The sequence below is a fragment of the Pezoporus flaviventris genome, unplaced genomic scaffold (genome assembly GCF_033815535.1).
Source record: "Pezoporus flaviventris isolate CSIRO_AGI_PZ_B2104156 unplaced genomic scaffold, CSIRO_AGI_Pfla_v1 ptg000015l, whole genome shotgun sequence".
Taxonomy (NCBI): Eukaryota; Metazoa; Chordata; class Aves; order Psittaciformes; family Psittacidae; genus Pezoporus; species Pezoporus flaviventris.
Genome location: NW_026892563.1, coordinates 15,001,577 through 15,026,908, shown reverse-complemented (window position 1 = coordinate 15,026,908; position 25,332 = coordinate 15,001,577). Strand labels below are relative to the sequence as shown.

The 25,332-nt window shown below is 39.4% G+C and overlaps 2 protein-coding genes across 3 annotated transcripts in view; one reads left to right on the top strand and one right to left on the bottom strand.

Moving 5' to 3' along the window:
• Positions 1-484: 484 nt before the first annotated feature.
• On the bottom strand, positions 485-18,712 carry LCA5L (lebercilin LCA5 like). 2 transcript variants are annotated; one of them, XM_061453547.1, is made up of 7 exons: positions 18,599-18,712; positions 10,591-11,105; positions 9,247-9,384; positions 7,277-7,370; positions 3,581-3,690; positions 3,156-3,288; positions 485-1,332 (listed from the first exon to the last, which is right to left on the bottom strand). In XM_061453547.1, the coding sequence occupies exons 1-7, from the start codon at positions 18,633-18,635 to the stop codon at positions 827-829; spliced, it is 1,533 nt and encodes a 510-aa protein (XP_061309531.1). In that variant the 5' UTR covers positions 18,636-18,712; the 3' UTR covers positions 485-826. The 2 variants fall into 2 exon arrangements, 1 of the variants encoding a protein (XP_061309531.1); XR_009743427.1 differs by lacking the exon at positions 3,581-3,690 and having other exon boundaries at positions 1,210-1,332.
• A 2,226-nt stretch (positions 18,713-20,938) lies between these two features.
• SH3BGR (SH3 domain binding glutamate rich protein) overlaps positions 20,939-25,332 on the top strand; it is a 32,703-nt gene continuing 28,309 nt past the window's right edge. The window contains exon 1 of the mRNA XM_061453559.1: positions 20,939-21,094. Coding sequence (XP_061309543.1) covers positions 21,050-21,094 — 45 coding nt within the window. The 5' untranslated portion in view covers positions 20,939-21,049. The remainder of the gene's footprint in view (positions 21,095-25,332) is intronic.

Here is a 25,332-nt window from a genome sequence, read left to right as displayed (position 1 = left end):
ATCTTTGGATGTCATCTGTGGAAGTTACCAAGCAAACTGCTTTGGTAAGTTCCAACAGTGGAAAAGAATGAAGCTTTAGAGCTTTATAATGGTAGTGAAAACACAGCAATAGCAAATTATTTTTATTGTATGTGAATTCTGGAAGTTATTTCAGGAGTGAAGAAAATAAAAACTTACTTTCTTTTACAGCACTGTTGGTACTTGCCCAGCAATGAACATTACAAAAGCAGATCGGTCACTTTGGCTGCCTAACGAATAATCAGCTTCAAAATTCAAACTGCAGAGAGAATGCAAAAACCTGAAAGTTGCAAAACAAGGGCTAACTTGGACTCCTGGTAACAGGTAAAAATGTGTGTGCATTGTTAGGCTCTCTTTGTAAGGTGAATATGCATCTGCATGCATGCACATGGACCAGGAATAGGAGAGGTGCTCTTTTGTGACAACTGACTTGACTCACCATTATGGAAAAATCATTGAAGGACACTGTCAGTATTTATAAGATTTAATATGCATTTAATGAAGGTAAAAACATTGCCTTTAAAAAAAGTTTTTAAGGATCCCTATTTCTAGATTAAAGTTGATGTATGTAACTAAATAGCAAATAAAATATTTTGTTTTCTCATGTATTCTCATGAGGTTATTCATAACGATTGATGTTAAGATGCTTTACGTGATGAACTAGTAATGGTGGTTTGAAATCTGCCTTATGTAATCCTGCATCCTTTCACTTCTTCATTCTTCCCATGTTAGAACTGGAAGGGTTGTATATTCAAAACCAGCCTGGTCCAAAGAGTAATTTCTTAAGATGGTTTCCATTCAGCAAATGTCACATGAGCACAGCCTCTGCTTCAGTGGAACTGTCCTGCCTTCTTTGGGTGCCTTTACCAGGAGATGGTTCATACAGCCCAAAGGAATTTTTCACTTCTGATTCAGCTGTTCCACTGCAGTTCTGCCTGCGCTTGCAGAGCCTGCTGTGTTTTGATCTTGTACCTGATGTAAGAAGCCCACGATGCAAATTCTCAGTGGCTTCTGAGAATATGTATTTTTTGTTCAGCCTAATGGTTGTTTTGTTTCTTGGACCTGAAATCACACAGTTACTCTCTGGCTGCTCACTGTTATTTAGCTCTTTGTCTGGCTTGTTTTCTTCTTTCTCATGTTCTGCCACTGCATCTTCCTCTTGATTGTTCTCCTTCATGCTGTCACTTAGAGGAGTTTGTTCAGTTTTCATCACTTCTTTCAGCTCCTGTTTAAGCAAATCTGTCTCTTTTTCTTTTTTCATAAATTCCAAACAAATGTGTTCTTCCATCAGTAGTCTGCCCTCCTGTAAATAGTCTAAAATGAAATATGGAGATGTTTAGGGCAAGTTTCCTAGGAACATAAAGAGTCATGAAGCATTAATGAAAATTTCACTTCCTTATTTCTTAAGTTTCACTTCCTTATTGCTTAAGTTGTTAATGGTATTTCAGTCTTGAGGACTATGACAATGCTGTTTACTAATAAATATAACAGGATGTGGCAAGATTTAAACAAGATTACTATGCCATTAAATCCAGGTAAATATGTTTCTCTTTTTCATTATGTTCAATTTTATTAAATGAATTGTCATGCAAACATGATCAATAATGGCTAAGTATAGGGCCAGAAAAGTCATGTGCAATGCAAGAGATCCTGCAAGAGATCAATGCAAGAGACCACATGAGATCTGAACTCCTTACTTGTAATTTTCTTGCTTTTAAATGGAACTTCAATATATTCATGGTTTTCTTTCCCTTAACTGTCAACACAGTTGCTTGTTGCATGGAGCAGGATATATGGCAACTCTCATCTATAAAAGAGTTGGCTCCACTTTCTAGTAGGAAAAGGTATGTGTGTATTGAATGCCTACAGCAAATACGTTTGTCAGCTGCAGGGAACAAATTCTAATAGGTTCTGTGCTTTGGAGAGACTCAAAAGAGTACCTCTAGACTGAGGTTAAAGGAGAAGTGTATAGAGTTGCAATAGCTAAAATGGCTAAATAATCTAATACTGGCAGTGAGTGAAAACTGGAAGGGTCCGGCAGACAGTAAGGAGAGACATTCACATGCAGAATTGGAAGATGGGTGTTTTTTGTAAGGGGGTTTTCAAAGACAATGGTGATGGGGGTTATCTGGTGGGGTCTTGGAAGGCTGCAACTGAAAAGGCAGAGTACAAACCACAGGGGTTAATGCATTCCAGATTACCAGCTCTGTTACTGATCTAGTAAGTGACCTCAACAACCTGTTTCACCTTTGTAACTGTGTGACCTTTAGGTCATGTAATGTCTCCTACCATAAGTGCACGATGGCGTTTAGATCTCGGTTCTTTCTACAAGCTTTACTGTAATGAAAGTAACATAAGTATTTTTAGAAGGAAAATCTCAGGTAAAGGAATAGATGTGTTGGCTCCTTCTTTCTTCTACAGAATTCCTTCAGAATAAAGGTGTTTGTAGATGAGTCCCTTGCATGCAAGTTTTATATGAGAACACGGTCAAAGGCTAAGAATTACATAAAATCTATTTATGCACTGCAATGAGGAGATACTCCCAGCCCTGGAAGCAGTCCTTTTCCTTTCTCAGCAATAGTTCCTGAGCCAGAAATACATGTTGACATCAGCTATGATGAAGATTCACAACCAGAAATTTGAGTTCTGTATTTGATCAGCGTGGAATTAACAAACTAGTAACTAAAGTATACTTTTATCAATAAAGCACTGACTTTTTACCACTGTGACCAACAACTGCATTTAAAATCATAGAATGGTTTGGTTTGGAAGGGATCTTAAAGATCTGCTCGTTCTATCTCCCTGCCATGCAGAGGGACACCTTCCACTAGACCAGGTTGCTCCAAGCCCCATCCAACCTGAACACTGCCAGGGATGGGGAAGCCACAACTTCTCTGGGCAACCCAAGTAGTACAGGAATATGAAGATGCCTTATACTATGCAGCCGCTCTGCTGTCAGGGCAGCACCACCAGCGCCCAGATTTCACTGACATTTCGTATGTTATTCTGTTGAACTAGCTCCTGTCAGTCAGATACCAGCTAATGGCTGTTAGACCCAAGTAACCTACCAATACCATCAGTTCATTCATCTTTTGAAGAGATCAAATGAGTTTCTGAGAAAAAATGATAAAATATACCTCTATGTGTCCTGTTAAAAGTTTCTGGCTCTGGTATTTTCTTGGTTGATTGTTTTTGTGTTCTGCATTGAGCATCTGTGTATACTTCATTTACTTCAGCTTTTTGACTTTTATCTTCTGGAGATGTTTCCTCCTACAATTGGCAATTAAAGGTAAAAATAATAAGGGAATACTTGTTTAGTGACTCTCAAAAGTACACAGTCGTGCCATACTTATAAAAAGTTGTAATTTCTATTACTATCATATTCTTATTTTGTATCATTACCTTGTGCTATATCTTTAATATAATTACATTCACACAAAATCCACATCCTAGAAAGTTAAGAAGATGGATGAGGTGATTCAGGCATATTACTGAAACATATGGAGTAACAAACAGCTTAGCTGAGAGTTTAAACACGGGATTGGATCCAGATCATTCATACCTTTGTTAGCTGAAGAGGGCTGGTTTCTGTTTCCTGAGCTTCGTACTCTGACAGCAGCAGTGGTCTAAACATGTCTTTATCTACTTGTACTGATCTGTGTATACTGAAGCCTATTGAAAAGGACAGTCATTAGTAATACAGTACTTTCTGGAATTATATTGTTGGTATAAACAAAAGATCTCTTTGATGACTGATAATACTGGTATGTGGCCTAGGATTTAAGCATTTTTGTGCTGCATGTCTTAATGCCCTTTAAGAAAGTAATTCTTTGTTCTGCCTCATCTATAAATGCTCAAACTGGAACACATACCTGGACTTTTGAGGGTTTTCATTTGTCCATCATAAATATACTTCAGTTTTAGATCTACAAAGTCCTGTTCAGATAGAACATGCTAAGTCAGACAAACGCATCTGTGTCCTAGAACCCATATGGGCTTCATTTGCCTGGTAACATTCGAATGAAAGTTTAAGAGATCTGGTATAAGGCCTCACCTTTCAGGTTCCTAAATTCGGATCTTAAAAGAATATAATAAACATGCTTGCTTTGATGCCTTCTGATTTGTTTACTCACCTTTCTCAAGTTAATGGAACCAAATTCTCCAGAGGAAATGCTTAACACTGAAATATCTATGGTCTTTGGAAAAGGATACAAAAGGAGTGACTGAGACATTTTAAAAAAGTAGCTGAATGGAGATGGGATGGGGAAGGTATGTTCTGCTTTTGCCCTATTTTTAGAATAATTTTGACATAAGTACAGTAGCTGAGAAAGTTACTGTCCCAGCAGCAAAAATGTGATTTTTGCCTCCGTCACCATTTGACCTTGTTCTCAGTTTTGATCTCTGAAATCAGAGGAGGACACTTTGTAAAAACGATGGTTTTCAAACGTTTGCAGTTTGGTGGTAAAACGGCTGTTGAGGATTACTCTTGAAGGTATGGCGCCGATGATGTGGAGGACATTAGTTTTCCCTTCGGAAAGGCAACCAGCAAGCAGTTACCAGCTGCTCCAGCAGAAATCGGCGGAGCGTTCCTCAGATTCAGAACTAGGGGGAGCTGTACCTCTAGATCAGCTGGTGTGACCTTCCCACAACTGAGCAGTGCTCTTACCAAGAGCTCATGAAATGAGCGGCTTCATTCGATAAATCAATTTTATGTAGGCACACAGAGCTTTCTGATAACCTAAGCCAGCCTACCTTCAGCTACTCATCAGGAGAGTTAAAAAAATGCAACCCCGTGTTTCTTCTTTCCATCTGGGTGAAAATTTTTGCAAACACAGAATAAAAATAATTACTTGAATAATTACTATAAAAATAATAATGTATTACTTTAAATAATTATTTTTTATTACTTGAAGTAATAAAAAATATTACTGGAATAATTACTACTTGAAAAAGTAGCTCTTTCTAAATCTGCTGTAGGAAAAATCAAGACAATAGTGAAAAGGAAAAAAATTGTCAGTAATTCCAGTTCTAGATTTCTAAATCATCTGTTTCCATTAACTGATAGAGAATGAAACCTTTATTGGCCAAAAATATCAAAAGATCACATAACTTTGCTCGGAACCTTTTCATTGCAAAATATCAGGTCTCTCTCCAGCTAAACCCCCTTATCTTGCTTAAAGAAAAGAAACTTAAATCATAAACAGTGAGTTAAGTACTGTAATTTAAATGACAATACCGTACAAGTCCATAGGTTACTAAAATGACAAAAAATCACAGCTGGTTCTGTGGTGTAACTAAACCTGGAATTCAGAGCTTCATAAAATCTGTGTCTGACTTGGAATGAAAAGTAGGAATTTGTGTTTCTTAATTTTACAGCTTGAATTACCAACCTTTTCCCTCCATTTCACTTGTAGTTAAGGCAGAGTAATAAATTTGCAAAGGCAAAGAAGGGAAAAGACATAAGCAACTATGATAAGATTTTGTACCGATACCATAATTTGAAGAATTCTGTGGGCAGTATTTCCAGCAGATATGCTTGCTACCATGTAAGTTTTAAGTGCTCCTCTGTACCCATACAAAGAAAGCTCCAATCCCTTCTTCCACTGAGGAGCAGGAATATCTGACCAGTATTTTAAAGAAGGCTTAACCCAAGGAAGTCACGTTCAGATCATAATCCAAAATTAAGGGTGTAAGTTTGTTGAGCAGGAAGCTCTCCTTCAGGGTATTGACAGAATGTTTATGATCCTGAGTAGGAGGCAAAATACCACTTTCAATGTGGGGGAAGTACTTGAAATCTGTTTATTAGTTTCTGTATAAAACACATTTATTAATAAATTCTAGATACAACTTCTAAAGAATATGACAATTAGAAATTTTTAAGTGCTTAATCAGTGCCTCCTTCAACATTTTTGTCCCTGATGAATATAGTGAGCACACAGGCAGCTAAGTCCTCGGTTTCTATGATTTGTAGCTGGTTTTAGCTGTTGCTCACTCAGTTCAAGGGATGGGATCCACTTGTCTGAACGCAGGCACCTCATGCTATTTGAGATGCCCTCAAGTATTCAGGATATCTACATAAGGCTGGCTGATACTAGATAGGACTGATGGGATGCCTGTGTCCTTCTGGAACAACAACTAAGGGCCAGGCAGAATGTACTAGAACACTCAAATGGCACTGGATGCCTGTAAGTAAGTAGTTGAATCCCACACAAGGGGGAGTCCCACTCTTGGAATGTTTGATAGAGAAGACTGTATATGATAGATATTTCTCTCTAATAACTGCGCACCCATGTTAAAAAAAAAAAAACAACACTCTTTGCTAAGGAGCTCGCTCTTCCTTGATGGAATTAACTTTCTATCGTTCTTTTCTATCATTCAACTGTATTATTTTAAATAACATCAATTCTGCAGAAACAATTGAAAGGATAGACAATAACTGGGTTATTGCCCATTTGAATTTACTTATGCTATAAACCCAAAGGGCTACTAAGGATAAGCATTCTCTTCTCTCGGATAAGCTGACCATGCGATCATTACAGTGGCGATTAAACCTCCTAAACCTTGTATCTGAAAATTCCTCCTCTCCTTACACTCCAACAAATTGCAGGTTGCTGGAGCTTCAATAATGGACATTGAAGCACCTGTGCTAGAAGTAACACGGTGTAAGGATTTTAAAGATGAGAAAACATTTTTTAAAGACCTCATTAAATCCATTAATTTTGCTGGTATGAAAGCACTTTGAAAGTATGTACTAAAAGTAGGAACTTAATACAGAAGGGTTGTTTGTGAGGTGCTTAGAGTTAGTGAACTAGGTGACAGGAATTCTGGGTCCAGGGTAGCCACTTCTTCAGGCCAAGTCAAAGGGAACAGCCTGAACGAAACTTTGTCTGCCAAAGCTCTGGGGACTGATAGCTTCACCTTGTTAAAAAACAAATAGGCAAACAGCACTTGATGCAAATATGCACTTAAAATAGCAGCATTACTTCAGTGTCACTGTTAGTATACTCAAATTATGTATGCTAAACACTATTCATGATGAATATTGGGTTAAATATTAAAAACAAGTCATGTATTTGTATTCATAGAATAAATGAGCAAAAAAAAACCAAGCACTTCTCTTCAAATTATATGTAACAGAATATTTTTAGCCCATATAAGAGTACTATATTAGCTTTTATTTTGGAACATATGTCCAAGCTATAAAGCAAATTAAGCTTCATGCAATTAAACCAAAAAAGGAAAATGAATGTACACGTACGTTTTCCATGAGGTACTGCATCACTTTTGCCTTTTGGGATTTTAGGCATCCGATTTGCATAGATATTTTTTATAAAAAGTTGACGATCTTTCTCCTAAGAAGAAATAAACACCATTAAACTTCTAATATGCATTAACAATTACTTGTTACCAACTTAATTTTCCCGTGTTGGGAGAAAACTGTCAATGGTTTTGCATTGTGCCAGGCCATGTGGTGACTTTGTTATTTACATAAATAGGAATCTGTCCTTTGCTTTCATGAGCCAAATCAAAATTCTCCCTTTTCAAAGCTAAGAACACACCTGTACACCTACGTGTTCTTTCTTATAACACCATGTTCAGCAGATGAAGTCTTCTATAGTGATTTCTTCATTTGTTGTTCTATCTTTTTCAGACTAAGCAATTTTTGCCTTTACTTCCTTCTTTTAATCAAAATTCTTTACTCAGTGCTCTTAGTTAGAAGGTGCTCAGTTCTATTTTATAAAATATTGTCTGGGAAATGACATAAACTTCAGAGGCATACTTTTAACATTTATTTAGCAAGAGTCCTCTTGCCTTACTGAAATTTATCTGAAACACAGAGGAGAGATTTCAGTAACTCTCACTGTATTGGGTTTTAGCATGAAAAATAGGAGCTGTATTTAGTTTGGAGATACAGATTGTCTTGATAGCGTGTCCGAATACCTTCAATGCTCTGAACGAACCAGGTGCCCAAAACTATGAATGTGGAAGCCAAAACTCTGTTCTGGCACAGAAATAAGGTTAAAAAGCATGTCTGGTCTTGTTCGCAGCAAAACAATAGAAGGTTTCTGAATCTGAATAGAATATTGGGAGAACTGGACACACATAGAAAACTATGTGGAAAACGAAACAAATATTTTCGAGAAGCGCTAGGGTGTGAACTTCGAATAACTTACATTTTGGAACAGTTTTACGTTAGTGTTCTTTGGACTGTAACTATTCCTGTCTCCTGGATCTGCACATATAGGAGGAGATCAGACTCTGGCAGGCAAATAGCGCTGCAGGTCCAGGAAAAGCACTGTACAGCTTCTGCTGCTGGGCAGCCTGGTTGCTGCCAACTAACAGGAGGAACATTTCTGCACCTGATATAAACAGCAAATGCCCTTGTACAGAAACACAAAGCTCCATGAATCTTGAGGAGGCACCAGTTCTGCCCTTCACAATGTCTGGAAAAAGCTCCCCATAACAACATCTTTCCCATTTATTATGATTCTATTTAGAAGGAGGATGATCCCTAGCAGGGCCAATGGGTGGATCAGTCACTTTACACAGAAATTAAAAAGTGTATTTTAACTGTGTAACAAACAGTTTAAATTGCTAAAAAGCCAGAAGGGTTTTTGTGTTTTCTGGAATATGTACTGTTTTTTCTTGTTTAGAACTCATGACATACCATTCATGGCAGTTTTGTTTCTACTTCTATTTAGTGTCACTTTTAGGTTTTTCCGTATGTTTGGTTTACAGACATTACAGTAAGTGTTGAACTGGACATACTTGTCCCAAAAATATTTGCCTAAAAAACCAAGCTGGAATTTAAACAAACTATTGAAACATTTATGTATGACTTTTTGCTAAAGTATAGTTTTTCAGATTGTAACATTTGGCTAATTTTAATTTGAAAGTGTTTCTGTAAGGGAGCTCACTTTAAGTTAGTAGGTAAATATATTGACCCAGATATATCAAAATGGTAGCAAATTGGTGTGGCTTATTTGTTCAAACTGTAATACATTCACCTCTGTTTAGAATATTTATTGATCTACTTTGAACTTGTGACAAATAGACCCTACAATAATTTCATCATTTGATATTTGACCTTTTCTTTCATAAACTATAGACTCAATTAGGAAACAAAAATTCCATTACTAAATGATATAAAAGAGGCAAAAGGAATAGGTAACATGTAATACTTGAATTTTCTTGTAGGAGCAGAAACCTTTTTAAAATCTTGAATACCTTAATTTTTTGGTGAAGAGAGTTAATTTCCATTTGCAAGGTCTTTGTAATTATCCCAGCTTCCAGAGCTTTTCTGTTCTCATTTGCCAGCTGACGACTAAAGCTGCTATTGTTCAACTTCAGCTGCTTTTCCAGGCTCTTAAAAAAAATTATGTATTTTAATATAAGAATGTGCTCAGTGTGACTGCTGAAAATTTACAGTTCTTACCAGAGTTGAAAAATAAGTATGATCATGTAATGAAAAGTAAGCTTCTAATAATTATAGTCTATTGTGAACAATGCAAGAAATTATGAAGTATCTGAAAAATTACTTTTAAAATGAGTAAAACCTAGTATAAAATCAAATATTAATGAACAACAAAAAAGCATATTTGGCATTCAAACATAAAAAATAAAGCTCTACATTATCTGTCTGGTGGATTAATGAATACAGTCATCACAGAAATGTTAAGACACCATATCTGTTCACACTGAGATCTACTAACTGCAGTACCATAAGGAGGCTTAGTGTAAATGAAAACTAGGTAATTTATGGAGTACCTTGTTAAGTACTTTATCATTAGAAGCCAGTGCCCTGCACTGAAATGATAATTACTAAAACTGTAATATGGACACCCAACCCTGCATGCTTTTTATAGCTTCTCACTAGGACTTCTGTGAATAGAAAGTTTTCAAAAACCCATCTGACTTCAGCTGTTCATATTTTCATTTTCTTTCATGTAATAAATGTATTTCAGCCCTAACTGTTCAGATGGTGAAATGCCTCTAAGATTACCTGACTTTTTACTGATTCTATATATAATATATCCTAAGGAATACAGAAATTAATGAAATAGAAATTTCACTCTTCCAGTTTTGTATTAAAAACTGTATTCTTGCCTTTTTGTGGCAGCCTGGTAGTCTGCACGTATGACTAATCCTGTGCTTTGCCAAGGTAAATTAGGGTCTGTCCTGTTGTGACTCAGAGGCCCAAGCAAGCATGGATACCCCATGCTGCTTGCAGGGAGCAGAGCAGACACTGCTGAAGATTGCCCTTCAGCTATAAGCTATGCTTCTCACCTAACAGGGTTAAGGCATACAAGTTAAAATAATTCCTAAAATATCTTTACTGCCAAACTCAACCTACTTTTACATTTCTGCCAGATTTTAAAATACTGGAAGGGGGCACTACTGTCATTTTTAGTATCTTATATTCAGGACTGCACTGGATTAAACAGAATGTTCTACGTTACAGGGCTGTATCAGAATCATTAATGTGACAAGAAGCAGCTAAAAACTCCACCATTCTTGCACAAAAACCCTTTCCTATTATTGTTCCATAAATACAAGCTATGCAGATATTACCTGTATTCTCTTATCATTCACTTTGATTTTTTCTGTAAGGACTGACAATCTGTGATCAAGTTCCTCTCTCTCTGCAAGAGTTTTGTCTCCTGAAAGCATACGCAAGGTCTGCAAAGCACCTTTAGCTTTTACCAGTGATGCTTCAACTTCTCTGAGCTTCCTGGATGAATTTCGCTCATCCTCCTGAGACATCCTCAGGCTTTTCCTTAAAGTTCTCACCTCATTATAATGACTTGCTAAGAGATCCTGCAAGTTACTTCCTAAATTTTCATATCTATCTATTGCTTTTAAGTGTCGATACTGAAGCTTTTTCAAAATGTGGTTTTCTAAGCTTGATGCTTCTAATTTGCATTGTAAGTCAAATATTTCATTCTTCAGTGCTTTAATTTTGTGAACTTTTGCTGACGATATTTGCTGAGCCACTGTGTTTTTATTCCAGGAAGTCATACTATTCTGCAGGCTTAAAGATGAAGAATTTTGATGCGGTATCTTCTCAGCTGGCAATTTTGTTCCTCCTGCATTCAGACCAAAGTAAACTGGCATTGATATATAGCAATCACTTCAGACAGCAAAATCACCGTATGTCTTTACTGCTCACGTAACTGCATATTCTGCTCATCCAAGCTACTTAACTGTGTATTTGACAAAAATCCCAAGATCTATACTAAGACTTCAATGTTCAAGTGTTTCACAGATAAATCCATTAAAGATTTTATATCTCTGTGTGTGCAGTTATTTTTCTGCACTAGATCAATAGGAGGTCAAGGTTCCCTCCTTTCATTCTTTGAAGCCATTTTCATTCCAAACAGCCATCATGCTCACTTTTCATTAATAAGGGTAACTCTACAGGCAGTGTCTTCCAGGGCAAATAGCACTAAAACTCTGGGAATAATTTAGTAAAGTATGTTTACGTTAACACATTACTGCAGTGTCAATGGAAATAAGTTTTCTCTCTGTAAATCATGCAGCTCACTGTAGGCATGATCTGGGAACTTATTCCCAAGAGGGGGGACATAGAAATGTGTCGTGGTTTAAACCCAGCTGGTAACTAGGAAAAAAAATAATTGTTACAGCTGAAACCAGGAAAGTTGTGACAGAAAACCCCTCAACATAGTAATGCAAGATCTCAAAAACCAAGGTGATCACAACAGCACATGGTGAAATTTCTCTGGAGCTAGGATTTTTAAACAGCTTTCTAGAATTCTCAAGTCAGCTGTGAACTACGTTTTTAAACCATAGATGCTTATTAGTATAAAACATGTAGCTGTGTACACTGTTTCGACAGACCAATTGAAAAAGATCTTTATGGGCTAGCATTCTAAGTGTATTACTGCCATTTGCCCTTCTTTATGGCCAGCATTCTGAGTGAATTACACTCATTTCCCTTTCCTGAAATATAATTAGGATTTGAAAATGGTCAAGACTGTAAATCTGAGTGTGTTCCCCCTTTTCAGGCATATATTCAATTTCACTATGGCTCTCAAGACATTTCAGGCAGCATTTTGCTAGAGATTTATTATAATTATTTATAGATCACGTAATATTTTATGGATAAAATAGGCAAAGTACTAACCTAAAAAACACCAGAGGAAAAGGACAGATCTTTTCAAGCACTTCTGTTGAATCTAATGGGTGTTTTGCACACAAACTCTTACAGGAGCAGGCCCCGACCAGAACACCCTATCACAGATGGGAAGCAACATCGAATCAGTGGTAGGAAAAGTAAAGAAGGATGCTGCTTAGGGCACCACCACGCCGTGGCCTTTCTGCTCCCACAGCGTATGCCCGAATAGTGGAAAGCTATGGCAAGCATTATCTGGAAAGACAGAGGCTTCAGCAGGGGAATGGCCTATTCCCTGCAGCAGCAGAACCCACTGCTCTCTCCCTCCTTCCCTGGGGGCAGGAGCTTCCCCAGCTCTCCACAGCTTCAGCCCAGCTCTGCTCCTCCCTTACCCGAAGCAGTGCCTGGAGTCAGGCCCATGCCTATGTCCGTGATGTGCAAGGCAGCAAGTCAGAGGAAAGAATGAAGGGGGTGATGTATACAGCTGAGTCCTTTGCTATTATTCCTGAAATACCTGATACACTCCACTGTTTCAGAATACAAATCAGATGGTCTTTGTTCTGATGGTCCTGCTGGGGAAGGAGAGAAAGCAGGAGGAAGAAAAGAAGGCAAGCTGGTAGGACCTCGCTCATACAGAACCATGTAGGGAGAACAGATTACCAAATTCAATGATGTGATATCAAAATGGTAGGATAGAAAGAATTAGATTAGGACTCAAAAGGAGGAGAGATTGTGATTTGGTCAGTGCTCTAAATGTTTTTACGTATGTTTTAACTGGATTAAGAAGGACTGTTGCCCTATGGGGCAATCTCAGGCAGAGCTCCATCCCTGGCAGTGTTCAAGGCCAGGTTGGACAGGGCCTTGGGTGACATGGTCTAGTTTGAGGTGTCCCTGCCCACAGCAGGGGATTGGAACTAGATGATCCTAAGGTCCTTTCCAACCCTAATTATTCTATGATTCTATGATTATGAAGATTCAAGTAAACAGAGAAGAAACTGTAGCAGCCAGTTGAGGTCGAACACATTCAAGACCTTCTGCAGTGAACACATTAAGCAGTGCTGTGAAAAAACTCATCAGAAGTAAAAACCAAAGCAAATGGAAAGTACGCAAGATCACACCCACATGTTCTCTGTAATACGATTCCACTGCAGAAAGACTATGACATAGAATCATAGAATCATAGAACAGTTTGGCTTGGAAAGGACCTTAAGATCATCCAGTTCCAATTCCCCTGCCATAGGCAGGGACACCTTCCACTAGAGCAGGTTGCTCCAAACCCCATCCAGCCTGGCTTGAACACTGCCAGGGATGGAGCATTCACAACTTTTTGGGCAGCGTGTTTCAGTGCCTCACCACCCTCTCACTAAAGAAAATCAGAACAACCATTACATTACTATTATTTTTTTCCAGAATGGAACACGATGTAAAAGAAATGGGAAAATACCTTCCTGCAAAAGCTGACAAAAATACTCTAAAAACTATACATGTCTATACAGGGTGAAAATGTAAGTTATAATCGTGTTCCTGGGAAACTGATCATTTCAAATAGCTGTGAACAAGCAAAAAATACCACTTACAATATCCAACACAGGTAGTAGCTAATAATGATTCTTCTGCTAAATTGATTTGAAAAAATGTGGCTATTCTTTCTGGTCTGCTAGTTTCATGCCAATATGACTTCTTGATAGCAGCATGTAACTTAGCTGATAGAAGAGGTAATCAGTTGTTCTCTCTCTTTTTTTTTTGATTGATTTGTATCTTACAGATTTGGTAGATCTAGATGAAATTTTGAAACTCAGCAGGAAAAGGGTCATTTTTTGACATGTTATGCTGGGATTTAAGAAAGCACGGGTGTAGATATGAAAATATGCAGACATGAAAAAATTCTTTACTGTTAACATTTATGTAAAAGTAGTATTTTTGTGTAATATGGTCATGCCACTGAAACACAGACTTAATTTTACAATATACACCATGACTACACTGGCCAAAACAGCGCTTTTTTTGTCAAAACTGACGCTTTTATGCAGACATATAATTTTTGAGCAGCTTCCCTCAGGAAGGGCTTTTTCAGACTCATCATGTGATGCATGGTCAAAACCAGAAATTCCAGGAAATGTGTGAGAGTTTCCAAGTCCTCAGATTAGGTCTGTAAAGGTGCTCCTACATCTCCGGTGATTATCCTCTCTTGGATCATTGAGTATTGTGGGATAACACAGTGGGGAATCTCTATTTCTCTTCCCTCCCTTTCCTAGTGTTTGAAACATAATTTGTTACTTCACTGAAAAACTGTTTCCCCTCTCTACCTAGTTACTGAAAAAAAAATGCCAAAGAAAGGGAACAGCTGTACTTCTCAAGAGTCTCATTTTCTACTACCAGAAAACAAAGTACCTTTTTTACCATATTCAGGGAAGATACAGTGTCCTTTCTTCCTCTTTTCCTTTTCCTTTTTTTTCTTTTCCTATGTTTTCTTCTCTTCAGTTCCTGATATTTCTAAAAGTTTGCTGCTTCTGGGTGTTTCAGAGCACATCACTGGCAAAGCCTTCAGAATAGTCAATGTGAGAATTTTCACTTCTGTATTCACACTTCTGTATTCTCTACTGTGTTGCTTACAACTGTTACCTCTGTTACAGCTGCTGCTTCTAATACTTCTGGGCTTTGGGGAATCTATAGTATCCCTGCTTTGTGTCAGGTTCTGACTTATTATCTTCTGTCACTAGAATATGGAAGAAACAATCATCTGAGTTCACCACTGTGTAATAGTAGAAGACTTAAAAGTGGACCTCCATAACCTATCAGATATCACAAGGTTACTGAGTTGTTTGCAGTTAACATAAAAATACTAAACAGGGTTGAACTATATTAAATGATGCTAAGATGCTGATGCCAACCTCATGGGGTTTAACCATGACAAGTGCAAGGTCCTGCACCTGGGTCGGAGGAATCCCAGGCACAGCTACAGGTTGGGCAGAGAAGAGATTCAGAGCAGCCCTGCAGAGAAGGACTTGGGGGTGTTGGTTGATGAGAAAATGAACATGAGCCGGCTTCAGTGTGCACTTGCAGCCCAGAAAGCCAACTGTATCCTGGGCTGCATCAAAAGGAGCGTGACCAGCAGGTCGAAGGAGGTGATCCTGACCCTCTACTCTGCTCTTGTGAGACCTCACTTGGAGTATTGTGTGCAGTTCTGGTGTCCTCAACATAAAAAGGACATGGAACTGTTGGAACAAGTCCAGAGGAGGGCCACGAGGATGATCAGGGGACTGGAGCACCTCCCGTGTGAAGACAGGCTGAGGAAGTTGGAGCTGTTCAGCCTGGAGAAGAGAAGGCTGCATGGAGACCTCATAGCAGCCTTCCAGTATCTGAAGGGGGCCTACAAGGATGCTGGGGAGGGACTCTTCATTAGGGACTGTAGGGATAGGACAAGGGGTAACAGGTTAAAACTTAAACAGGGGAAGTTTAGATTGGATATAAGAAGGAAATTCTTTCCTGTTAGGGTGGTGAGGCACTGGAATGGGTTGCCCAGGGAGGTTGTGAATGCTCCATCCGTGGCAGTGTTCAAGACCAGGTTGGACAGAGCCTTGGGTGATATGATTTAGCATGAGGTGTCCCTGCCCATGGCAGGGGGTTGGAACTAGATGATCTTAAGGTCTTTTCCAACCCTAACTATTCTATGATTCTATGATTCTATAAGAAACACTGAATTACCTTTAAAAAAATCCAGACATTATTCTTTAACCCATAAAATAATTGTGTGGTCTGTAGGAAGTGGGTAAGTTTATTTCTAGGATGAACTGCAATATGAAATATACTAGTTTGTGTCTCCGAATTTCCCATGACACTGGCATGCATTTTCTAAAGATTCACTACTGTTTAGAAATAGATACCATTGTTTGTTTCCTGTAATGTACACATTTTCTCCAGGATTAATGTTATTTAAAAGAAGTTTAATTGTATTTATGCTTAATACCTACAAAGTGCTTTCCTAAATTAAAAAAGAATTGTTCAAGTCTCTAAAACATGGACATTTCTAACTGTGTTTTTATGATATTTTTAGCCTTCCAGTCATGTCATAAAAGTATGTCATATTTTTCAATAATTAGATCACAAATCAAATAACAAAATTAGCATAAAACAAATAAAATAAAGTAAAATTAAATTAAATTAAATCAAATCACATCTTAGCTGCAATATTACCATTACAAGTAGAGGATATAGCAGCACCTAAAATTGCACAACAAATCATATGACTTTGAGACTGAAACAAAGGTTTTCTTAAACTTTTGGGAAGTATTTTATTTTACTTATTCTCAGATTGTGAAAAAAAAAAGGCTTGCACATAAAAGCTCACAATGTAGTCAAAATGTCTCTGCACAATTTCAGAAGAAACATTAGGGAGGATTTCAGAGTGTTTTTTTTTTTAATGAAAACGATTTCTTCATAGCCTAAATGTACTTAACACGTCTGCTTTTGAACATGCAGCAAGACACTTATCTCCATGTCTATGCACCCATATAGCTTGGAAAAATATCACCTGTAGTGCACTGTTGTTGTCAGAAAAGTGGTTCTCTGATGAGATGATGATCTCATTTTGTTTGATTGAGTTTGAAGTAACGTTGCTTCCTCTGGAATTGTCTTCCCTCAAAAGCCCAATTTTCAAACAAAATGAACTCTCCTAAGTGTTTGGCTTTTAAAAACATATAATTAGCATAAAATACAGAATGCTGACTAATTTTCTATGTCTTTGTTAATACCTGTCACACCTCAATTTTTTTCTCTACTGAGGCAACTGGAGAGCAGAAGAACAGATTAGTTCATACTCCTGGCAGCATTGTTTAAACACTGTGGTTCTGGTAAAATATTATTTCTTGGGATGTGATTCAACCTGCTTCATTTTCTTAATATCACATGAAGACTATTTAGACCACTGCTCAGACCAGAGCTTTATAGATGCATAATTCTACCCAGTACTGGGATAAGTTGTCTATTTGGGGGACCGCGGTGCTGTGTGAAAGGGGCATAGCAATCACCTAAAAGAAATCTGAGGGAGATTAAAATGATATTTTAGTTCAGATGAATTTTAACAAGTAGCCTTTACTAAAAAACGAGAACGTACTTTTAGAACATACTAAATCCTTTGTTGGCGTTTTTGCTTTGTGGTGGCATTTGATTTTTAATTAAATTTTTTAAGGGGAGAGGGGAATCACATAACTCCCAAAGAAGATTAAAAAGTGTAATTTAGGATCACACCAAATGTTCTAAGTTGAATCAAAATGGTTTCATTACTGTTTAGTCCTTTAGATGAATAACATTTCCCTGCGGAAGACTAAGGAATGCCCAGGGTCCTGCTAAATTTGAGCCAGTGCAATAATTCCTTAAGAGATGAGAACTCATATTTAAAGATGAGGATTAGGCAAAGGCCATCTTGGTGCATAGATTTGTATTCCTGTTTAAATTTGATTTGGCGCTGTCAACACTTTCTGGCCAAATTGTCTTTAAATCAAATTAGCTTAAATTAAACTTAGAACTACTGCTTTAATTTGTTCTGGTGAGAAGCATGGGCTGAATCTCACTATCCAGCTTGAAGAGCAGATGTTGAGAATAAAATGGAAATGGAGAAGACAGAAAAACAAAAGGCGAAGGACAAGAAACAAGAAAAATTAAACCAGAGATTACTACAGAAATTAAGGGGGGGAAAAAGCAGCAGCTGAAGGGGAACTGAAATGGCCAAACAGTAGGAGAATGCATGTTGGAGGAAGAGATGCAGACAAAAATAATTCAGGCCTAATCTACCTGTCAGAGATGAAAATGTAATGTCAAGTGTCTAGAAACTGCAGAACTGTCATGGGGAAGAATTAATTGTAGCCTATGTACAAAACCTAAGTAAATCCAGGTGAGAGAACACTGACTTCCCAGAGGAGTACGGTGCAGCAGCCTGCTCTGCCTCACCGCTGACCCCTGAGCTCCGGGGGAACCAAAACAGGGGCAGAGCCCAGCTGCTGAGGCAGGAAGGGCGAGGGTGTATCCTGGGCCCCCGACCTACCACTGGGCTCCTCCAAGGGCCACAGGCAGCTCCCTGGTGTGCTCCATGCAACCAGCAGCAACCCCACCAAACTTCCCAGTGCAGGGCTCCCATGGAGCTGGTGAGGTCCCACCACCACCCCACTCTCCCCAACCACCTCAGAGGCTTCAAAGTTAGCACCCTACCCTCACAGCCAACTCAGCACCTCAACACCCACCCCTAAGCTCTGACAGCCACTTCGAGTTGCCCCACACCCTGCCACCCAGCCTGACAACGTCCTGTTCTGCTCTCTCTGCCCAGAGCGAGAGAACAGCCCCTTGCTACTGCGCACCCCAAAGCAGGACACCCCACCTTCCCCTCTCATGAAACCTCCATCTTTCTCCACCCGGCCCTAGCCCCCCGGCCGTTGCCCGCGCCGCCGCCATTACCGGCCTCCACGGCAGGCAGCCGCGTCGTCGTTGCCATGGGGACAGGCGGCGGCCGCGGGGCACCCCGGGAGCTGTAGTCCCAGCCGGTGCGGCAGCCTTGGCCCTTTTCCTCTCCCCGAGCCCTGCAGTGTTTTTTATGTACCTCTTATTTATATACCCCACCGGGGTGTTGATGGGAATTTGACATTTTAGTGTGCAGGCAGTGGGTCCCTCTGTGCTATGAGGCCGCTGAACCTCGTGGTGGCTGTGGAGGCACCTCATGCTGTGTGCAGCATGTTGTGTTGTGTGAAGATGTGGTACAGCACGGTGAATGTCCTGAGAGCGTGCATGCTGAACATAACAGGCTCCAACTCACTCTGTGGGGTTTACACAAAACATTTCTACCATGAAAAAAGGGAAAAAATCCCATTAGAATAGGATGAAAGAGGTGTGGATGCGCCATCCCCGGCAGTGTTCAAGGCCAGGTTGGATGGGACCTTGAGTGACCTGGTCTAGTGGAAGGTGTCCCTGCCCATGGCAGGGGGTTGGAACTGGATGATCTTTACAGGTCCCTTCCAAACCAAAACATTCTATGATTCTATGAAAGCAGCTGGAGCAATGGGAATCATGCCCTGAAGTCCTGACCTGCCAAGCCCCGAGTGGGCAGAGGCTTTGGCTATATCCCGTTTTTCCCCTGTGTAGTTCACTGTCAGTTTCAGGGGTGAAGTCAAATGGGAGAGAATGTTAACTGACACTTTGTCTCAGTCCTGACAGTGGACATTTGATCAAGCATATATTTCCGGCTTTGAGTATTAACTTTCAGCATTGCAAAGCTTATCAGTATGTTTTGAAGCCAATGACCACTGCCTCTGTTGTTTGGTTGACATATTCCAAGTGGCCAGTCATTTCCATTGAATTTGCTTATATACAGAATCTTCTGAAAAACAAGTATGTGTAATAACTTCTGGCAATAATTTATGGGTTTGCACTAAGGGGGTTTTGTATATTTGTTTTACAGGCAAATACTCTGAAAATACCCAATTCTATTAGGCTTTTCTTTTTGCTGGGCCTCCTATTGCTTCTCAGAAGAAGAAAGAAAAGACAGATGGTGAGTCGCGGTAAACAGTGCACACCATCTACTATTATTTTTACTTTTCATGAGGTTTTTCAGGATCCCTGTTCCATACATGGAATACTCCCACTTCCAGCTTCACATAATGGTTTACTTTCAAGAACATATTTCCTATTGAGCATTTGGTCTTACCTAACCCTGGAAAGAAAGTATTCTATTCTATTTTAAGTTTTTATCCAGACTGGACACTGCTATATTCAGTTTTAACATCTGAAATGTGTGTAAGCACTTTCTAAAACCTAGGCCAGCTTCACCTCTGACGTAAGTTCAGCTTTACTGAGCTTGCTGACCTAGAGCAGAGACAAACTTAGCCCTCAAAACCTGAAAGTAATCTGTTACCATTTAACATTCTTAAAATACCTCTCATGCTCAGAGATCTCCTTAAGCAAATGCACACAGGCAGCCACTGAACTTTGACCATCTCTGGGGTAGAAGGCAACGACCAAGTGCAAAAAGAGCATCCTGGATCACACAGTAGAATGGTATATTTTTCACCCAGGACCTCGTCTTAGCACCTTATGCCCTGGCAATTTTCACTGGTGATGCAAAAAAAGAGAAAATGCAGCAACAGGTTCTGGATACACAGAGGCAGCCAAATCACCCTCTCAGTATTATGAAGTGTCCTCACATATTTATTTCAGAGAAGTCCCTGAGCCCTGCAGTGTGGATGATGATCTGAATTCTTTAAAGCTGAGAGCATTTGTAACTGAGGCTTATTTCAATATGATCTCTGTTATAATTACTTCTGCATCTATGCTCCCCTTGCTCCCCCCTTTCTCCTTCTCCTTTTAATATGTAAAATTTGCAGCTACAACTGTGAAGCCTCCTTGCTGTGGTGAGGGAGAGAGCACAAGCCATTTCATGCAGGAGGTAGCTGTGACCATGCAACATTAAATATTAAACCAGTTTTGTGATCGCCCCCAGCACTAAGTTGCCTGCTCCCTGTCCCTTCTCCCTTCTCACTTGTCCCTTCCCCCTCTCCCAAATATTTCTCCAGCCCTGTCTCATTGGTGCTCTACTTTGCTTTGCCTTTTTTGGAGTGCCACCCTGTCAATCTAATGCAATAAGGCCAGGGGCAGGTGCAAACCTCTTACTATGGCTCCTCTTACTAACCAATCCTCTATCGGTCCCTCATCCCAAAATACCTAAGAGCCAATAGGGTGGGAAAACCCAGGACCTGGGGGAGAGGCCAAAGCTGCTGGATTGCTGGGGGGGGGGGCATCCATTTAGGGCTCAGGTTAGTTCAGGAGCTGCTGAACAAACGCTTGGATTCCTCTTGGGGCTGTGGTGACTTGTGGATAGCGGACGTGCTCTGCTGATCCACTTCCCTCTCTGTCAACATGGTGATCAAAGTCTTTGTAGCCACGTCTTCGGGGTCTACAGCGGTAGGTGTCTCATTTTTAACATACTCTTCTTTCTGCTGGGATCAGGTTGGTAAATTAGCCCAGAATATCCCAGGACAGCCTGGATTTGCCTGTGAGAAAATAACACTGGATTTCTTCTAGTCCACACTAGCCACCTTATTCTTGAAAGCTACTCAAGATGTAGAGAATTCCTGCTAATGCAGGATTGCTTGCATGCAAGGTTTTACTACAGTTATAACATTTCATATAAATTATCAAATAGATTTACTTCTGTTTGAAAAAGTATATGCAATATATATTCACTGAAGAAGGGAAAAGCGGGTATTTTATTTGCACAAAAGCTAAGGTAGATTGTTTGCAGTAGAAATTATTGTGTTTCTTTTTAAAAGAGACTTTAGGACACTGCTCCTCCAAAATGGGAACTCTGTCTAAGACAGAACCCAGAGGCAAAGTAAGCTGAATGAAGATATGCAGAAAAAAATTGTTCCTCCCTTTCCCTAGGTTGGTTGGTTGTTGGGGATTTCTGGTGTGTATGTATTTTGGTTTTTTTTTTCCCTTGTGGGTTGTTTGTGTGTGTGTCTTGAAATGCTATACTGATGATTTTTAGTATTGAGATATACTGCTGTAGCTGTCAGCATAGTGTATCAACTGAAGGGAAGGGCATGTGAATAGTAGGGAGGTTGGAAGTCCGTGGGAGGTGGGAACCAGGAAAGGACTGTTTCCTTTTATATCCAGTTCCCAGATGAGCTCAGATTGCAGCTTTCCTTTGGCAGTCACTCACTACCAGTGACATGGCTAAACAAACAGGCTGGTGCTTGCTCATAGCTGTAACTACATCTCTGTCTGACACCAGCTCGGTGTCTTTAAGAAGCTTCCAGAGTAGAACAGCTCCAAAACCCACACCCTGTTCATGGGGCCGTCACCTCTAGGAAATGAACTGGGGGTCATTCACTACAATTCAAATTGGAATTGCTGGGGAATTTTGCAGTTCTCTCATCAGCTTATCTCATCAGCCTATCGCTAAGCCTGATGCTCTAAATTTATTACTGACATTTTAGCATTCCTCTTTTAATAAGAAACCTCAGTTGCAAGGGCAACAAAGAAGAGGGGCTTGGACACTGCAGGTTTGGTAATTTGTAATGTAGCAGCTAATGCTCAAGTAGCTTTATAGACTGCCCTACACTGTGCTTTGCTCCTCTTTGGTCTTCTGTTTTTTGGTCTCCTTTTGTTGACCAAAGAAGAGTTGGTAAGGATACTCCTTTACCACTTTTCTGGGGAAAGCTGTGACCATGACTGAAATCACGCTACTGACATTCTATATGTGTGTGTTGAGGCCATCGTTGTCTTGTGTGCCTCAGGCATGAACTGTTGCCACTCTGGCCATAGGACTGGGGCTGTAGTCAACAAGGCAATTGTACAAATGCTTTGATTCAACAATGATATTGAGAGATCACTTATGCAATTAAAACTAAGCATATCATATATTTAGCACTAGCTGAACCAAGATCTTTCCCCTGCTATACACATTCCTTGTAAATTCTCCCAGCTAGTAGCTTTAACTAAGTCTTTTCCTCTTGGACTGCAGTGAAGGGCTGGGTGGGTATGCTCCACTGAACACTGAGTAACATGCAAGCTTTATCCAGCCATTTTGAGCTGTTAAGCATTGCTACTGTGGTGTACTACTCCTAAGAAAGATAGCTAATGCCAGTGAACTGTAACAGATTTTAAGCTTATTAATGCCAGTCTCCCCTGTAAATTAGCAGCCCACAAAAGCTGTTAGTGATACCCCAGACATACACTGGAAAGAAGGGTATGGCATCTTTGCATGGCAATATGTTTCTCTATTTCCTCCTTTCTGGCGTATTGGCTGTATGTGTAGCTGTAGCAACCTCAGAAGACAGAATGTTCAGATTAGTGATACATAATTTCAATGCCAAGTAAAAACAATGTTCATCTGGAGTAGTTTTACAGATTTGCTGATTAAAATTGAAGGTATCCTTTCAATGAACCTTTAATGAGTTTGGTATATATGAAATAAAACTCATTCATGCAAGGAGCCAGCACGAACCTTAATATATCACTAAAATCCTATTAAAAACAAATTTTGTATCAGCCTTGTACAGATTTTCCTAAGAAGAATGAATTTAATCCCTAAAGCACTTAAACTGGAAGACTAAATTGTCCTAGTAGCACTGATGTGCTACTAGCAGCACTTCAATGTGGCTGATCAAATGCGTGGTGTTCATTTTGAATTTCAAACTAAGATGGGCTCAGCCTCTGCTGATTTACACTAGAGGATATTTGGTAAAGAATGAAAACCATCTCTATTCTATGTACCACACAATCACACTACTAATTGCAACTGGTTATCATGCTAATAAGTACTTTTAAAGTGAATGCAGGGAAATACACAGTAATGTCCTGGTGCTCTGGATCAGATTCTTGAATGATATAATTCACTGTGGCTCTAGAGCAGATCTGAAGTCTTTATTTTTCCCCTCACACATTCATAAATTAATTTTAAATAACTTCATCTTTATTATCTTTCTGCTTCAAACTTAGCTGGTATTGAACTATTCATTAAGGCAATAGTGCTAAAAAGTACTAAATTCTTGGCTTGAAGCAAACAGTAACAAATAAAATCTAGCTACAGAGGTGTCCAGAAATGGGTAATATCCTGCAAAGTTCTAAGGTACCATGAATCACAGGAGAAAGGGGGATTTGTGTCTTACAAAGAGGAAGTCTTCTGAAGTCTTGCTTACTGCTGCTTATGGTTAGGGCACCTCTAAAATCCTTTTATTCCCAGTGGTTTTGGTGACATTATATGAACTTCAACTCTGTAGGTCTCAGGACTGAGAACAATGCAGACTATTTAAATTATGTCCTCTACAATGCAGCACAGCTTTGTCATCTGTGACTGTGAATCTAGCCATAGAGAAAGAGCGCGAATTGCAAATAGATTTCAAGTCAAATCAGAGGTAAGAGTGTGATCAATAATTAACAGGAGTAGGTTGTCCACGCAGTAGTAGAACCAGAAGTTGCAGCAATTCTGCCTACCAACATTAATGTTTGTCTTGCTCTAAGTTGTTGACTATGTACCACTTGCTTCTGCCACAAGCAGCTGGTCAATGTGAATGCTCAGGGTCGTAAGGATATAGATGATAATATTTAATTACTCATCAGATGAAACTAATATTATCTGTAGCTCTTACACTGTACATAGGTGATATTTATTCAGAACTATTTTAAGGGACTAAGCAGCTAGGGATGGTGGAAGTCAGGCTTTGCTGAAAGGGAAAATTACATTATAAAAGAATATCTTGCTCACTACCACTTCACAGGGAATCTGTGCCCAAGTAGTGTGAATTCTTGCATACCATCAGACACAAGTGAGGGCACAAACAAGCTCCTCTAATCTCATATCTTTTGGAACAACCTTTGCCTGTCCCCTGTGTTGTTACGCCCTGGAAGACTTCTCTCTCTCAGTACTGTATGCTGGAGAGATTCTTTTGGTTGCCCAGCTACTTGGTGCCAGCCACAGCACAGTCTTGCTTTATGGTTTCATACTTAGAATGTGTCCCAAGTCTTTTGCTCTGCCTAACCTTTAATAATTGTAAATGTTAAAGCATAGTACATTTTCATCATAGTTTCTTGTTGTTCTCATAAACATCTTGCCTTTTCCTTATGCAGGCATAATTGCATGTAACTTTTTGTTTTTCCTCAGCATTCATTTTTCACACAACCTAACTTTTGCTTTCAGTCCTGGTGCCTCCATAATACCAGTCTGAGCCTCCTTTGTATTATGAGCCTCAAGCTGAAGAAATATTGTTTATCCAGGTTTAATTCTAAAAGCTATAGCTACAGTCATAAGCAAGGGAGCACAGAATCTGTAGCTCAGTTTCCATTATCTCCTCAGAGGCACTATCTGTCCTGGGCACTAGCTATTCCAGGAGCCATTATCTACTATGTCCAAAGAGACAAGCTGATGCTGAAATTGCAGCTGACAGCATTTGAGTACACTGGCTTTCAGAGCATGTGATGAAACTCTTAGCACTGGCTCATGCAGATTTTATTAACTATTTATGCAAATATTATCCTGCCACTTCCTGCAATGAAGTGTCTCTCAAGCAGTCCTTTCTGCCCCCTGAACATGTTCTGTAAGTAACTGTGCAGCTCAATAGCCATTAAGAAAATTACCTGTTTACAAAGTGAAAATAAGAACATAAGTAAGCACCTTTGAGATCTGTCAACTGCATGGC